The sequence below is a fragment of the Mirounga angustirostris genome, unplaced genomic scaffold (assembly GCF_029215605.1).
Source record: "Mirounga angustirostris isolate CCGP_5_RB_7025 unplaced genomic scaffold, mMirAng1.0.hap1 SCAF_2, whole genome shotgun sequence".
NCBI lineage: Eukaryota > Metazoa > Chordata > Mammalia > Carnivora > Phocidae > Mirounga > Mirounga angustirostris.
The window spans coordinates 165,871,500-165,888,482 of NW_026991710.1; the positions used below are offsets into that span (position 1 = coordinate 165,871,500).

The 16,983-nt window shown below is 35.0% G+C and overlaps 1 protein-coding gene across 1 annotated transcript in view; it reads left to right on the plus strand.

Moving 5' to 3' along the window:
- Positions 1-16,983, plus strand: part of LOC123847768 (A disintegrin and metallopeptidase domain 3-like) — a 116,693-nt gene that overhangs the window by 34,297 nt on the left and 65,413 nt on the right. Inside the window, exons 5-7 of the mRNA XM_045879538.1 lie at positions 4,373-4,449; positions 4,919-5,096; positions 15,701-15,763. Of these exons, the coding sequence (XP_045735494.1) occupies positions 4,373-4,449; positions 4,919-5,096; positions 15,701-15,763 (318 nt within the window). The remainder of the gene's footprint in view (positions 1-4,372; positions 4,450-4,918; positions 5,097-15,700; positions 15,764-16,983) is intronic.

A 16,983-nucleotide genomic window follows, 5' to 3' on the forward strand; every position in this document is an offset into this window, starting at 1 on the left:
TGTTTCAGAGTGTTTACTCTGCTGTTGTGTTTAGGCTGCTCTTTCCCTCAGGTCAGTCCTTTGCAGTTTCTCCTTGCCTGCAGTGGCAGGTGTTTGGACCTTGTCCACTATGTGGCAAGTTTTAACCAGGTGTGTTTTGGTCCACTTATTAAAAGAAGTGTACCCTGTTTCTGCTAAAGCTGAAGTTTTTCAGCAGTCTATGATCAGTGGACTTGGTGTATGCAAGGAGTTTGTGTTGGTCTTCTGGGGGAGGGGCCTGCTGCACTGATTCTCAGGCAGACTTGCTATAGTGGTTATACCTGCAGGGTGTGTGGGGTCAGGGCTTAGTGTAAGTGGCTCTGGTCTCCACTGGGAGAGATGCTGTGTTGCTCACTGAAGTTGGTCAGTGCTGAATTGGGGGCGGGAAGGGGGGATGAATGACATCATCCCACTCTCTTCTCCCTGGAGTGGTTAGTTCATACCTGCCATTCTTCAGGAAGCCTTCACAGAATTGCAAACTTTCACATTTCTTGTGTCCCCAGCTTCCATCAAATCCCTGTCTTCAACCTGTCAGTGTCCAAACTATCCGCCTGCCAGGTGGCACAGTAGTCTGTGCTTAACAAAGGTACTCAGCTGGGTTTCAAAATTCCAAATTTTAGGGACCCATGTGGTGGAGACCCATGTTGAGCTGCTAGGGGTCTTGCCACACTGTGGCCAGTGCCAGTTTGTCCCAGAAAATCAGTCACATGACCACGCAACTGTTAAGAGTTTGTGGTAAAGTCAAGGTTTGCTGCCCTCAGCTGGTGTTTCTGTCCTTATGCTAGTGAAAAAGGCAGTACATTGGCACCACTAATTCTTTTGTCCTTGGAGAAGCCATTCTGCCACTCTCAAATGCAGGAGAATTGTTTTTCCCCATTCAACCCATGGGATCTTCAGACCATGCTGCCTTCTCCTGGGCTTCTACCCTCCCTCCCCACTGGAGCACCACTAAACCCACCTGGCACCACCCCAGTGATAGCTCAGACTTCTTCAGACTTTGAGCTCTGCTGCTTACAAAAACTTGGGTTGGCCAGACCTTCTTTTCTCAGTCAGTGGTTTGGGGGCACTTTTTCTTGTGCGATCCCCTGGGCACACTTTCACTCTTTCTCTCTCTTTCTTTGTCTCTCACTCCTCTATCCATGATCAGGGTTCCCTCCCCTTCATAGCACCCACAGTTCTTTTCTCCCCTAAATCAACTCTCTGCAGCTCCTACCTTCCACAATGTGACTGTTTCTCTACCTGTAGATGTGCAGTTTGTTCTCTCAATCCTCAGAGTGATTTCTGGGGTGTTCAGAATGATTTGATATTTATCTAGCAGTGTTCAAGGGATAAGGCAAGTTTAGGGTCCCCCTCATCCTCCTCCATCTTATTCTATCTTCTGTTTCATAATTTAAGAAAATATTTTCTATCTTTTTTTAAAAAAAATCTCACTTTGTTCATGCAGTGTTCTCTTGACCTCAGTGAGCATTTTTAATTCTCTGTGAGGTAAATTATTTAATTTAATTTCATTAGGATCAGTTTCTAGAGATATCTTCTTTCTTTGTTTGAAACTTCTTTTCCTGATTCTTCATTTTACTTGACTCTGCTTTGGTCTCTGCTTATGAGACAAAACTAATTGCTTTGTCCAGTCTTTACTGACTGCATGTACAGAAGAGGATCCTAACAAGTCATCCTGGCCAATGATTTTGGGGGCCTATATCAAATCTTTATCTTTCCAAGGGGAAACATGCATCTGTGTCTTTTTCCCCACTCTGTCTGTGTCAAGCAGGAGAGAGGATCAGTAGCATCTACCCTCCCAAGCTTCTGCCTCTATTCTTACCCTGGCAACTATATTGTGCTTGGCCCATCTGTGCTCCAGGATTGGTGAGACAGATGCTGATTTTTGGGCAGTTTTGGTGAAGAAAGAAAACTGCACACATGGATCAACTTTTTCCTTCCCCAAGGAGAAGCGGAGCTGGCATCTTTTTGTCTATTTAATCTGTGCTTTGTGGGGACATGGGTGGAGAAATCAATAGTGTCTACTAGCCCAAGTCACCATCTCCATTTTTGTCTGGATGGCTAGATTATGCTGAACCCATTAGAGCTCCAAGACAGGTGAAACAGGTTCTAGTTCTTTGGATAGCCCCTTCAGAAAAGTTGGGGCACTAGACATGTGGACAAACCCTTATGCTCTGGATCAAGCTGGGGGCCAGAGGGTCTTCTTGTGATCATATGGCAGTGGTCTGGGGCAGTGTCCTTGTTGAAAGGGTATGCCAAATCTCCATATTGGCTTGGTGAGTCTGATTTTGCATTCTCCCAAGGTCTGCAAGTGCCTTTCAATTAGTTTCTAATTCCTTATAAAGGAAATTTGTTTGTGAATTGTTGCTGAATTAGTTTATTTTTTAAGGGATGGAGGGTTCAGGGCTTCCTACTCCACCATCTTTCTGGCCAGAGTTTTAGCCTTTATTTCTTTGAATACTTTTTAGCTCCCAATTTTTTCTGTTCTTGCAGAGTCTGATATGTATTTTAGATCTTTTGTTATTATTCCACAGGTCCTTGAGGCTCTATTCATTTTCTTAGTTCATTTTCTCTGTTTTATATATTGAGTAACTTCTGTTGATCTGCTCTCAGGTTCACTGACTCTGTTGCTTGCCATCTCCACTTCACTTATGAGCCTATCAAGTATGTTTTTTTTTTTTTTTTTTTTGGTAGGTATGTCTATTTTTTAGGTCAAATATTTTTATCTGTTTTTATAGCTTCTATTTATTTTCTGATATTTTCTGTTCTTTTATTGTTTCAAGATTATTTGTAACTGGTTACTGAAGCAATATTATCACAGCTACTTTAAAATCTGTTAGTTCCAAAGTGTGATTCATCTCAATATTGTTATCAATTGGTTTTACTTTCTCATTCTTGTGATTTTCTTCATTCTTGGTATAGCATATGATTTTTGGTTGTATCCTTAACATTCAAATCTAGTTTTTAGACAGTAACCCAGGTTAAGTTTAGATTTATTGTGGTTTGTTGTACCAATGACAATTTCACTTTTTGTGGGGTTTTAATGTTATTTATTGTGATTAGTTCTTCTGGTTCTTCTCAAGTGCTTGCTGGATCTCTGCTGGTGCAGCCTATAGTGGTAAAAGGTACTTTCCTGGGCCTTTGTATTGCTACGTGGGGTTGGGTGATGAAAGTCCCATCAGATAGAGAACATTTATTCTGGCTCTTCTCTAACCCTGTCAGTGCACTTCTCACTCTATCTCTGTTAGTGCCCTTGGGTGAGGAAAGTTTCTATCTGGGTCACTTTTTGTGTTTTGTGTTGGGAGAATTATCTTATGAAGTTCATTTTTTTCCCCTAGCACAAGGTCAGGAGCTACAGAGACTGAACTACTCTCTGCTGCTGGGTAGAAGGTTGGGATGTGGTTTGCCTTATACCTTTTTGTGAAGGGCTTGCAGCATAGTCTGCTGGAACTAGTGCAGGCAGAGGGGGCTACTGCTGTTCCTTGACGTGGAGCAGGATTGCTGTGCCACTGTTAGTGGGTGGGGGACAGGAGTTAAGCATAGTTTTGAGAAAAAGTGAATGGCTCCTGTTGGAGATGTATGTCTGGGAGCTAATAACATATAACCAAATTCATAGGGGAGAATGTGATGACACTAAAGTTTTCATAGCACAGCATTAACAAAGGAATAGGATTGATTCTAGATATCAGTAGATATCTAGAATGTTCACTGAATGAGAATATTAGGGAAGAACCTGGATAAACTAATGCTGTGAAAGTTCATGGGGAGGAGAGCTTGAACTAATGATGGTGAGATATTAAATAGATTAAATAATATGGTGAGATATTAAAGAGAAATAAAAATGAGGAAATGTCAGGGTGCTTTGGGGTAACAGAAAAAAAGTGAAATATTCACTTTTGAAGTCTAATATTATTTATATTGAGTTAGCAGTTATAGATTATATATTCAGGAAATGTCAACTACACTCAAATAAAAAATTAAATAACCTGAGAAAAGGAAAAATTACAACTGAGTCATTAAACATAATACTGTAAAATAAACTAAAATGATAAAACATAAAAAAAACAAGAAAAAGTGTGGCTGTGAAAGAAAAGACACAGATAAGAAAGTTATTCATCAAAAATTCAGAATTATAGAAAGAATTATTTTGTGGAAGGAGAGGAGCCATGATTATTTTTAGGCAAAAGAGGGTTAAAAGAAAGAGATTGTGGGTAGATAACAAGGAAATGGGATATCTGGTGAATAATATTATGGTAATGACTAAATCTGAGTGTTTGATGATGTCTAAGAAGTAAGGATGAATCAAAAACTTTATTTAAAATCATTCATGAATGTATCTTCATATACTTCTGTTTAGGGCCATTGCTTTTATCAAGGATATGCTGCAGAAATTCCAAAATCAGCTGTGACCCTTAGCACCTGTTCTGGACTCAGGTAATGGCATATTCCAGAGATGTACATGATTGAAAATCTTGCATGACCTTTTAATTTTTAGAAACATGAAGCATAGAGTGAAGGCAAAGAAAATAGACTTCGATTTTGTTACTTCTCATATACTTTCTTTTCTTCCTCCTCTTCTTATAATTTTTCCTATCTCTTTGTCTCCATCCCAGGCTTTCAGTCATAAAATTTATTCAGGAAAACTCCCCCTAGTATGAAGAATAATCACATTCTTCAATCATACTAAAACCACAATAATCCTAAATGACATAATAGGCAGAAAATGGTATAAAATTAAGTTTGAAAATTTATCCATGTAAGAAGGGATGATTCTTAGACATTAGACTGCAAAGACCACTATTAAATTTCTACAAAATGTTCTTATTTAGTGGTGATTTAAATTCTCAATGGGAAATCTATATCAAGTATCTTTTTATTTCTTTTTATGTGTTTAAACATCTAGGGGATTTTTGCAATTGGAGAATGTCAGTTATGGCATTGAGCCATTGGAATCTGCAACTGTATTTGAGCATATGCTTTATCAAATAAATAATGAAAAAATTGATTTTTCTCCCTTAAAAGAAAATTTTCCTATGCCCCAATTGGTACAAAAATCCTACAAGATTCTTGTGAAATCAAAAGTAAGTAACCCCTCTTATGAAATCTTCATTTGTGTTACTTCTAATAATTTATTCACGTTGAAATGTGTTATATTTGGGAAATAATTTAACTGATATTGACTATACTAAAATCTTCTGTTGTAAGATATTTATTTTAAATATATTTTTATGTTTAGTCATAATATTTAGAAACAGTAATAGATATAGTCACATGTAATTTAAAAATCAAAGTACTCACATTTCCCTAATTGAAAGTGTTTTTATGCATATAAACATAGTTTCATTTTTACCAGATTTGCATACTACTAATATAATGATACCCAAATTTACTTATTAATAGTTTTTCTGCATTTTCCTTGACAATACATGTTTTCTTTATTATTTGATAAAAAAATTAAAATTAGAAAAGAAGGAAGAAATTGTTCCAAAGGTCATCATCTAGAAATAGTGCTTAGAATTTTGGATTATTCTAATTCTTTTTACATATCTAGTTATAAATGTAGATTTATAAATATATATTTTTAAACAAAAAATGATATAACCACATATACTTCTTTGAAATTTCCTTTTTGCTATTAAGAGGATAATACACATCATGTTAACACTTACTATTATTTACAATTAAATAATGGGTGGGTTAGCATCTATTAAAATATTAAACATATGCCTTCACAAGGAAAATAAGCATAGACTATAATGTTATTTTCTAAAGGTAAATGCAGTTGTGGAATCCACTGTGATCATTTTGATGTATACTGCTTTATAGTTTTTCATGTATACATATATATATGCATAAACTTGAAATGTATATATTTTATACAATCATGTCATATTTGCATATTTATATTTTTACATTAAGTAATCATTTTGCATGAATGTACCACAGTTTTGAACAATTACAATTTGACTATAAATGCTTACATGTACGGGTAAGCATATTTCCAAAGACTTTTTGATATATAGATAGATGATGATAGGTAGATAGATAGATAGATAGATAAGTATATATCTATATATATCCTAACTTCCTCCTCATTTGTACAACTTTATATTTTATCATCAGTGGTTAAATAAATGAACCTCTGTCCACACATTGTCATCACATTGAATGTAATGGATATCACATTGAAGAGAAGCAAAACAAAATATTTATGAATGAAACCTGAATTGAATTTATTATGAACTCCATCTCCCTATTGCTTTAATTTGCCTTTATTTATTTTGACAGTTAGTGGTATGAAAGCAGATTAATAAAACTGCCTTTCATAAACTCAAAAAAAGATAAAGTGTGATCATATATAGAGATGAAAATTTCATTTTTAATGAAAATAAGATGTGACCCCAAACTTTATGCCAGCTCTGAAAACCATCAGCATATTGTAATACAATATTAGACACAATTGAAACAATTTTTACCACTGAAATAGAGCACTATCACAAAATAAATTGAAAAACTTTAAAAGATTCCATGAATACTCTTCTGTGGCAGAAGAAGAACCTGAAGGATGGACATAACTTTGGAAAAGACAAATAATACTGCACTTGAAGCCATTCCCCGGCAGTGAATCAGCAATAAATCAGAGATTAGACAACATAGAGATAACATACTGTTCCAATTGCCTTGGTTTGAATTCCAAGTCTGTCCATTTTAGCCACAAGAACATGAGCAAATAACATAACTTTGCTGTATTAAAATGTTCTTATCTGTAAAAAAAATAATAAAAATAATACCTAACTCATACATTTATTTTCAATATTAAATAAGTTTATAAATGGAAATTACTTAGCATAGTATCTGGACAAATAAAAAAGTGATCAATAAAAATCACTACTACTATTAATATTTGCTCACTATGTTTTCTAATGTAGTGGAGCAAGGTAATTGTAAGTAATGATGGAAAATTTGGGTACAAAACAAAATGCAATAATGAAGTAAAATAGAGACAAAAATTTCAGAAAGTAAGAAGAAACCAGGATTATCACTGCAAGAATGAAGTTAAATGAGTATTGATACGTGTTTGTGAATTTTACCTTTCATGAAGTAACTCGATAATTGCTTTTCATCCTGAATTTGATAAACTTATCTATAGGTTTAGTTAAGCATGTTTTCACATGACCAGTGCTTTTACAAGCACAGATATATAAAATTAATATCTTCAATATATCAGATTTTTTAAAGGAACAGAAAAAATAACATAAAAGCTTATCTTTTAGGTATATTTTTATATTTTTGAAAGTAAACAGAAATAAACTTATAAACAAGGTAAACACTTTCATTATAACCAGAGTTGAGAAGTAGATAGAAACCAAACAAAATACAGTAAAGGGCTTATCTGTTGAAAGCATCTTGGGCACATGCATTTACTCATCCCTTCCTTAAACCCCCTTAAAATGAAAATGTATTTTTAAAAAGGCAAAAACATACAAAAATAAAAAGAACAGGAAAGGAGTAATAACAATGGACATTGAATACCAGATAGCTGGTTTAAAAATCTGAATCCTAAACTGGTAATTGGGATAGGCTATAAGAAACTTGAAATATACTGCTGTACTATTCAGATGTTTCTGGAATTGTATGTCCAGTTCCCCAAGGGATTTTAAAAGTGAGCTCAAGAAGATAACTCGTTGAAAAAAAAAAAAAAAAAAAGAAGATAACTCGTTGAAAGTAAGTTGTGTAAGTATGTAGAAACCTTCATTTCCTTTCTTAACTAATTGTCTCTGTTGTAGACTGATAGATCACTGAAAGCTGTTTTCCTTGGGGAGTCTATGAAATGGGGACACCAGGCACAGATGTTCTATTGTATTTCCCAATAGAGGAGGAATACCATACTGAAACTAGTATAATTAAGTTAAACTTGGCACATTGGATATTGGGAACCAGGCTTACACATTCTAAGAAGTATATTGGACCCCACTTCAGGAGGTAATCAAACCAGCTGAAATAAAAAACAAACAAACAAACAAACAAACAAACAAACAAACAAACAAATCTAACTGCATTAACAGCACAGTTTTCCCAACCAACAACCCAGACAAAATTACTCTTTGTAAAGACAACAGCTCATAAACTCCATGTGTAGTCACAGAGATGTTGAAATAAGCTATTAAATGCTCAATTGCTATATGAAGAGGCACTAAATATATGATCAAACAATTAAGTATGGAAGATAGAGACATGAATAAATCAAAATTTTCAAGTTTGAGGTACCAAAGAATACAGAAGGTGAAGAAAACAAAATGGTAGAGAAAATATTTTATCCACAAAATAAGAATGAAGTGCTATTTAAAAAATAACATTCAGCAGATAAGTAACAGTAGTTGGAAATTAAAATTATGGTAATAAAAATATAAAAACCCAATAGAAAGTTCAAAGGATAAAATTCCAGAAATTACACAAAAAGAAAGAAAAAAGACAAATAACATTTGAGAGATAAAAATTAAAATAACAATATGGGTGGGCACCTGGGTGGCTCAGTTGGTTAAGCATCTGGGTTTCCACTCAGGTCATGATCTTGCGGTCCTGGGATGGAGCCCTGCATAGGGCTCCCTGCTTGGCAGGGATTTTGCTTCTCCCTCTTCCTCTGCCCCTCCCCCCTGCTCATCCTCTCCCTCTCTCAAATAAACAAAATCTTATAAAATAAAATAAAATAAAATAAAATAAAATAAAATAAAATAAAATAACAATATGGGTGATAGAAGTTTCAGTATGAATAAATAGAGAAAACTGAACTGAATAACTCATAAAATAATTTAAGAAAAAATTCTCAGAATTATTTAAGATTGGGGCGCCTGGGTGGCTCAGTTGGTTAAGTGTCTGCCTTCAGCTCAGGTCATGATCCCAGGATCCTGGGATCGAGCCCCCGCATCAGGCTCCCTGCTCAGTGGGGAGTCTGCTTTTTCCTCTCCCTTTGCCCCTGCTTGTGTGCTCTTTCTCTCTTGCTCACTTTCTCTCTTTCTCAAACAAATAAATAAATAAAATCTTTTTTTAAAAAAAAGAATTATTTAAAATGACTTTCTAGACCGATATTTAAAAAATTGGTTTCTTATATGTGATCAAAATGCAAAATGGCATGAAATTTTCCCACAGCAATACTGGAAGTTGAAAGGCAATGGCACAATTAGTGAGGCAAAGTAATTTCCAATCTGTAATTCTAGATCAATTCAGAACTACAGAATTGAGATTTTTTTTTTTACTAAAAAAACCCCCTTTCTTCCTAATGTGAAATAGTCTTCCTAATATATAAAATAAGCAAACCAGAAGCAGAAAAAAGAGACTCTACTCTCATCCTGATTGAAGATAGTAGCCAGATGCAATCACAACCAAATTCACAAACAATAGTTGCCAAATATCATAAACTTTAACCAAATGAAAAGATGGAAGAACTGTGTAAGCAGCTGTCCTCAATCTGTATTTTTCATGAGAATCTCTATTAGGTCAAATCCCACCAGGTGCTGAAGCAAAAATTCCAACTGTCAGGGGCTTAACAAGTTTATGTCTTGCTCATGAAAATACCAAAGTGGATGAAACTCTCCTGGTTGATTCCCTTCCTAGCTCTGACTCGGGGACTGTAAGAGTCCCCTACTAGATTATTTGAATTGAGTCAGAGCAAGGGGCAAGAGTGTGTACATCCCCACCTCGATACAGTTGAGCCTGGACAGGTGTCTCACTGACATCTCTTCTCTTGGAAAAGGGAGCAAACATTCTTAGATAATTGGCCATTTCTTTTTTTTTTTTTTTTTAAGATTTTGTTTATTTGTCAGAGAGAGAGAGAGAGCGCAAGCAGGGGGAGCGGCCGGAAGAGGGAGAAGCAGGCTCCCCACTGAGCAGGGAGCCCCACTCGGGACTCGATCCCAGGACGCTGAGCTGAAGGCAGACACTTAACTGACTTGAGCCACCCAGGCGCCCCATAATTGGCCATTTCTTATAATAAAGCAAAAGTGTAATAAAAGTCACTAATCCCCACCCGCTGTTCAAGAATGGTTTGACTTGAAAGGACTACATATATTCTAAAATAATAATAATTAGAAAGGAATAAACATGGAGTATATGAAATATAAACATAAAATCTAAGATAGAAAAACACAAAATCCAAAATGAACGAAAAAACTCTATGTACTGCCACCTAGGTGCCGCATACTGTTCTAAGTGCTTGACATATATCCCGTCCAATTCTTTCAACATTTTCTCCCCTTACAGACCAGGAAACAGAGATTTAGAGAATTTAAATTATTATCCTGGGAAATTCTCTGGTAAGTTGTAGCATTAAAACTCAAACCCAGAGAATATGACCCCAGAGATACGTTCAGTAGTAGTTTAATGGTCTACCTTTATATAGTCTGTTTAAAAGTTCCCCGAAAGTGCTCAGGAAATAAATGTAAGAGAAAAATAAATCTATTTTAAAAATAATAAAAGAACTACTGAAATAACAGTAGACATTGTGCTAAAACCCCAATTTATAATATTATAGTTAGGTTTGAGTATAGAGAAAGCAATGAAATAAAAATGATGCTAGAGAAAAGCTAAGAATATATGATAGTTAATTTTATATGTCAAGTTGGCTGGGCTACATTGCCCAGATGGTTATATTTTCTGGAAATTCCTGTGAGGGTGTTTTTGAATAAGTTAAAATCTAAATCAGTGAACTTTGAGTAAAGCAAATTGTCCTCCATAATGTGGATGGGCCTCATGCAATCAGGTGAAGTCCTCAATGAAACAAATGGATTGACCAACTCTTTAATAAGACAGGATTCTCCAGATGATTACCTTTATACTGAAACTGTAGCATCAGCTCACCCTGCATCTCTAATCTGATGGTTTCTAGACCTGAAGTACAACATTAATTCTCACTGGGTTTCCAGCCTACTGGCCTTTTCTTTCCAGGTTTTGAACTTGCTAACCTCCATAATCATGTGATTCAATTCCTTATAATAAATCTAATTATAAGAAACAATCATACACATCCTACTGGTCCTGTTTTTCTGGGGAACCCTGAATAACTGAGCATGAAAGACTGATAATGGCAATTCAAGATAATAAAAATGTCATTAATGAATAAAATAGCACCCAAGATATTCCACATTATTAAAGAATAATTTTTTTGAAAAAAAAAAAGTCCTGAATTAAAAAAAAAATTCTTAAGAAACCCTAATAAAAAACTGGCAACATTGAGATATAATATGATTAATATATTAGACTTTATAAATAAGGAACTATCTTAAAGGCATCTTGGCCTCAAAGTCACCCATAAAAGTAGGGAAACAGACTGGCCTTAGCCTTTGCCAAATGAAGTGCTTATAAGATAGTGCATAATGTATATGTAGGGTGTATAGAACGGCTTCTCTGGATGGCATAAAAATCCCAACAATTTTTTATCTAGTCAAGTTGCCATTATAGTATAAAACCATTTGTACTTTTTCAAGAATTTTGAGACTATAGTATGTATGGGACTTTGAGGCACTATGCTTTAAACCAGTACAGCAAAACAGGAATGAAACAATTTAACAGATTTATGTAGAAAACCACGGGACCATATTGATAGTTCCAAAAATATCATTTGGTCAAACTCAACACCCATTCATGATAAAAACTAGGATGTAGGAAACTTCCTTGATCTCTCTGTGCCCCCTCACATGAGCATGTAAAAGGAAAACAGCCATCTGCAAAGTAGGAAGAGTGCTCTCAGCAGATGCCACATCTGCTGGCACCTTGATCTTAAACTTCCTAGCCTCCAGAACTGTGAGAAGTAAGTGTACATTGTTTAAGCCACCTCATTTATGGCATATTTATTAGAGCCTGAACTGACTAAAATAGTCCGTCAGATTAGAAATAGTGCAAGGCTGTCTGCCCTCACTATTTCTAGCCAACTTTTTTTCCTAGAGTTCCTAGAGAGTTCAATAGGAGAAAGAATAATAAAGGGCATACTGTTTTGAAAGAAAAATAATGTGCTTTATTTTAGTGACCTAACTCGGTACATAGAAAACATTAAACAATCTCCACCAAAGTTATCAGTACTAATAAGAAAGTCTAGCAAGGTCACAAGAAATAAAGAAATTTATATGGTTAAAATATTTATTTTCCTCAAATGGATCTGTAGATTCAGTGTAATCCCAATCAAAATTCCAGAAAACATTTTTGTGGAAATTGTTCTCAATTTTATAAGGAGAGATGCAAATTACTCACATAGTTTTAAAAATAAGAACAAGATGAAGGACTTACATTATTTTTTTCTTAAAGAGCCAGAGTGTAAATATTTTTGATTTGTGGGGCAGATGGTCTGTTGGAGCTACTTCACTCAACATTTATGGCATGAAAACAGCATAGAGGATGTATAAACAAATGGGAATGCCTCTGTTACAATAAAATATTTTTTTATAAAACAGGTGGCCATATCTCAGGCCATAGTTTGCTGACCCCTGTTATAGAGATGCATATTGTGTTATTGATATAAATGTAAACATATAGATCAGTAGATCAGAATAGATCAGAAATACACCCACATGCTATTGGCTGATTGATTTTCCATGAAGGTGCTAATAAAGATTTTGAAAGACTAAAGAATGACCTATTCAATGAGTGGTGCTAAAATACTTGATATTCACATGAAATAAAATCAATTTTAGCCCTTATTCAGAAAAACTGAATTAGAGCATAGACTTAAATGTCAAGGCTAAACATAAAATTTCTAGGGAACTTAAGAGAAACCAAATTAAAGAGCCATAAGCCTGTGAAAGATGTTCAATATAATTCATTAATCATCAGGGAACTGCAAATTAAAACCTCAATGAGATATTAATGCCGACCAATAGGAACAGATACAATGATAGAGACTATAATACCAAATACAGGCAAAAATATGGAGTAATTGACACTCTTTTTATTTCTTGGTAAAAATGCAGAATGATCACACTGTTTTAGAAATCTGGCATTTTTCAGAGGAATGTTGAAAAAGAAAAGCAAAGCTGGTAGCATCACAATTCCGGACTTCCAGCTCTATTACAAAGCTGTCATCATCAAGACAGTATGGTACTGGCACAAAAACAGACACATAGATCAATGGAACAGAATAGAGAGCCCAGAAATGGACCCTCAACTCTAGGGTCAACTACTCTTCCACAAAGCAGGAAAGAATGTCCAATGGAAAAAAGACAGTCTCTTCAACAAACAGTGTTGGGAAAATTGGACAGCCACATGCAGAAGAATGAAACTGGACCATTTCCTTACACCACACACAAAAATAGACTCCAAATGGTTGAAAGACCTCAATGTAAGACAGGAGTCCATCAAAATCCTAAAGGAGAACACAGGCAGCAACTTCTTCGACGTGACCTGCAGCAACTTCTTCCTAGAAACATCGCCAAAGGCAAGGGAAGCAAGAGCAAAAATGAACTATTGGGACTTCATCAAGATAAGAAGCTTTTGCACAGCAAAAGAAACAGTCAACAAAACCAAAAGACAACTGACAGAATGGGAGAAGATATTTGCAAATGACATATCAGATAAAGGGCTAGTATCCAAAATCTATAAAGAACTCATCAAACTCAACACCCAAAGAACAAATGATCCAATCAAGAAATGGGCAGAAGACATGAACAGACATTTTTCCAAAGAAGACAACCAAATGGCCAACAGACACATGAAAAAGTGCTCAATATCGCTCGGCATCAGGGAAATCCAAATCTAAACTTCAATGAGATATCACCTCACACCAGTCAGAATGGCTAAAATTAACAAGTCAGGAAAGGACAGATGTTGGTGGGGATGCAGAGAAAGGGGAACCCTCCTACACTGTTGGTGGGAATGCAAGCTGGTGCAGCCACTCCGAAGAACAGTATGGAGGTTCCTCAAAAAGTTGAAAATAGAGCTACCCTATGGCCCAGCAATTGCACTACTGGGTATTTACCCCAAAGATACAAATGTAGGGATCCAAAGGGGTAGGTGCACCCCGATGTTTATAGCAACAATGTCCACAATAGCCAAACTATGGAAAGAGCCAAGATGTCCATCAACAGATGAATGGATAAAGAAGAGGTGGTATATATATACAATGGAATATTATGCAGCCACCAAAAGGAATGAAATCCAAAAGGACGTGGATGGAACTGGAGGGTATTATGCTGAGCGAAATAAGTCAATCAGAGAAAGACATGTATCATATGAACTCACTGATATGAGGAAATCTTAATCTCAGGAAACAAACTGAGGGTTGCTGGAGTGGTGGGGGGGTGGGAGGGATGGGGTGGCTGGTGATAGACATGGGGAGGGTATGTGTTATGGTGAGCGCTGTGAATTGTGTAAGACAGTTGAATCACAGACCTGTACCTCTGAAACAAATAATACATTATATGTTAAAAAGAAAAAAAAAGAAGAAGAAGATAGCAGGAGGGGAAGAATGAAGAGCGGAAAATCGGAGGGGGAGACGAACCATGAGAGACTATGGACTCTCAAAAACAAACTGAGGGTTCTAGAGGGGAGGGGGTAGGGGGATGGGTTAGCCTGGTGATGGGTATTAAAGAGGGCACGTTCTGCTTGGAGCACTGGGTGTTATATGCAAACAATGAATCATGGAACACTACATCAAAAACTAATGATGTAATGTATGGTGATTAACATAACATAATAAAAAAAAGAAAGAAATCTGGCATTTTTGTCCTACTTTACACACTCACAATTACCATTTGACTCAGGTATTCCATTTTTAAGGATTTTCCAAGAAAAATTGAAGAACATAATTGCACAAAGACCTCTACATGAATATGCATAGTTTCATTTATAATAGCTACAATTTCTAAGTAATCCAAGTGATCATCAACAGGTAAACGTAAAAACAAATTGGGATATATTTCTAAAATGACACACTACTTAGCAATAAACACTTATGCATTATTAAGAATCACAACATAACAGATGAATGCTGAGTGAAAGAAGCCAGATATAAGAGTATGTGACATATGATTCCAGTTTTATGAAATTCTAGAATAGATTATTCTAACCTATGGTGAGAGAGAGCAGATCATTGATTGCCTTGAGTCCTGTGGGCTCTCGACTTAGAAGAGGGTGATGGAAACATTCTTTATCTTATTTATAGAAATGGTTACATTGGTATATACATTAATATCAATTTATATAACTGTGATAGAGTTAACATAAATAAAGTATAAATGAGAAATTAAAGGCAATTTGGGGGAAAGGTGATGAGAGTTAATTTAGCTTGAAGGTTGGAAGAGGGTCTAAGAGGAAAGTTTTGAGAAAAGGAAACATGGCTTTTCCCTCATTTCACTAACTTTTTTAAGGATTCTAATTATAAAGAATATAAGATAAAAGTTTTGATTTGTTCCTAAAATTTTTATTTGGAATCTCACCTGCTTATTTTTTCAGGGTCCTCCATCATCTTATTTTGCTATCACTTATATCTGTATCGTTATGTATCCGTAGCAAACTATCCTATCATCTATCTATCTGTCTATCATCATCTGTCTGTCTATCCCTTTCTATGTGTGTGTGTGTGTGTGTGTGTGTATATAATGTGAGTGAGAATAACAAACAATATAAGAATTTTTCTTATAGAATGTTTTATTTTTATGTTTTATTTAAATGTTTTATTTAATTCATGTCCTCTGTTTTACAGAAAGATTCAGATGAACTATTGGAAACAATTCTGAAAATACAAATCATTATGGATAAAGCTTTGGTATGCATTATTGATATTGATAATATCTTTGCTTTGTGTTTAAATTCAAAGGGAATATGAAAATGAAAATTCCACTTGTCTGAAATACATATATATTTTATTCTGTTCAAAATATGTATTTAAGTGTAGCAGGACATAAAGAAATGTGAATTGCCTTTGCATTGGCATTGGGGGGACCAGTATTTATAGTATTGATCTCAAAATCAATATAGAATTCTAGCAAAAATGTACAATTTGTATGTACGGAAGAGTTCTACTACATTATAATCTAGTCAATTATAATGAGCTGCATATATTTCTGGATCCGCCCCATATAGTGATGAAACTCTTACATAAATTAATTTTTATTTTAAAATAAGCTATTTAATTATTGAATTGGAGATTCCTGTTATTAAAAAGTATCTTTTATAAGATTATTTTATGCTTTATAATTTCTTGGATTCTCTTAGATTCTCTGACGGAAATTTTATATTTTAAAAATGGGAAGAATTATTCATAGGAATGTTCATTTAGTTAGGGAATATATTTTTTGAAGATTTTATTTATTTATTTGAGAGAAAAAGCATGAACTGGGTGAGGGCAGAGGGAGAAGCAGACTCCCCGTTGGTCAGGGAGCCCAATGCGAGGCTCCATCCTGGGACTCCGGGATCATGACCTGAGCTGAACGCAGACAGTTGACCAATGAACCACCCAGGTGCCCCAGTTAGGGAAATTTTTGTTTATATAATCAGTTTTAGCAAAGCCATTATGGTTAGCAATTAAGAAATCTGATCTTTTCATTATTACTGATATTTTTGCATAAGGTCTGTCAATAAGTGCATAATTTTCAAAATTAGATTTTGTTGATAAAAGGAAATATTTAGATCTTTACATAATTTTTTATAAAAACAGCAGGAAAAAGTAGACAAAATAATAATAAAGAAAAAAGCACGTATAATTTTATATGCACGTTTCCTTTTCATATTTGAATATGTATGTGTATGTTCTTATACCTTTGTTTTATATATGCTGTTTTGTAAATTATTTTATAATGTTTTCCTGCATATTAATGAAATATATTATTTCAATTTAATTTTAACATTCACATAGTGTCTGATTAATGTATTTAATATAATTTAATCTATTTTACTAGCTAATGCCCTTTGGGGGCATTTAGATTTAGGTTTTGGTTGTTACATGGGGAATAATACTCACAAGCATTGAAATTATGCTCTGCCACA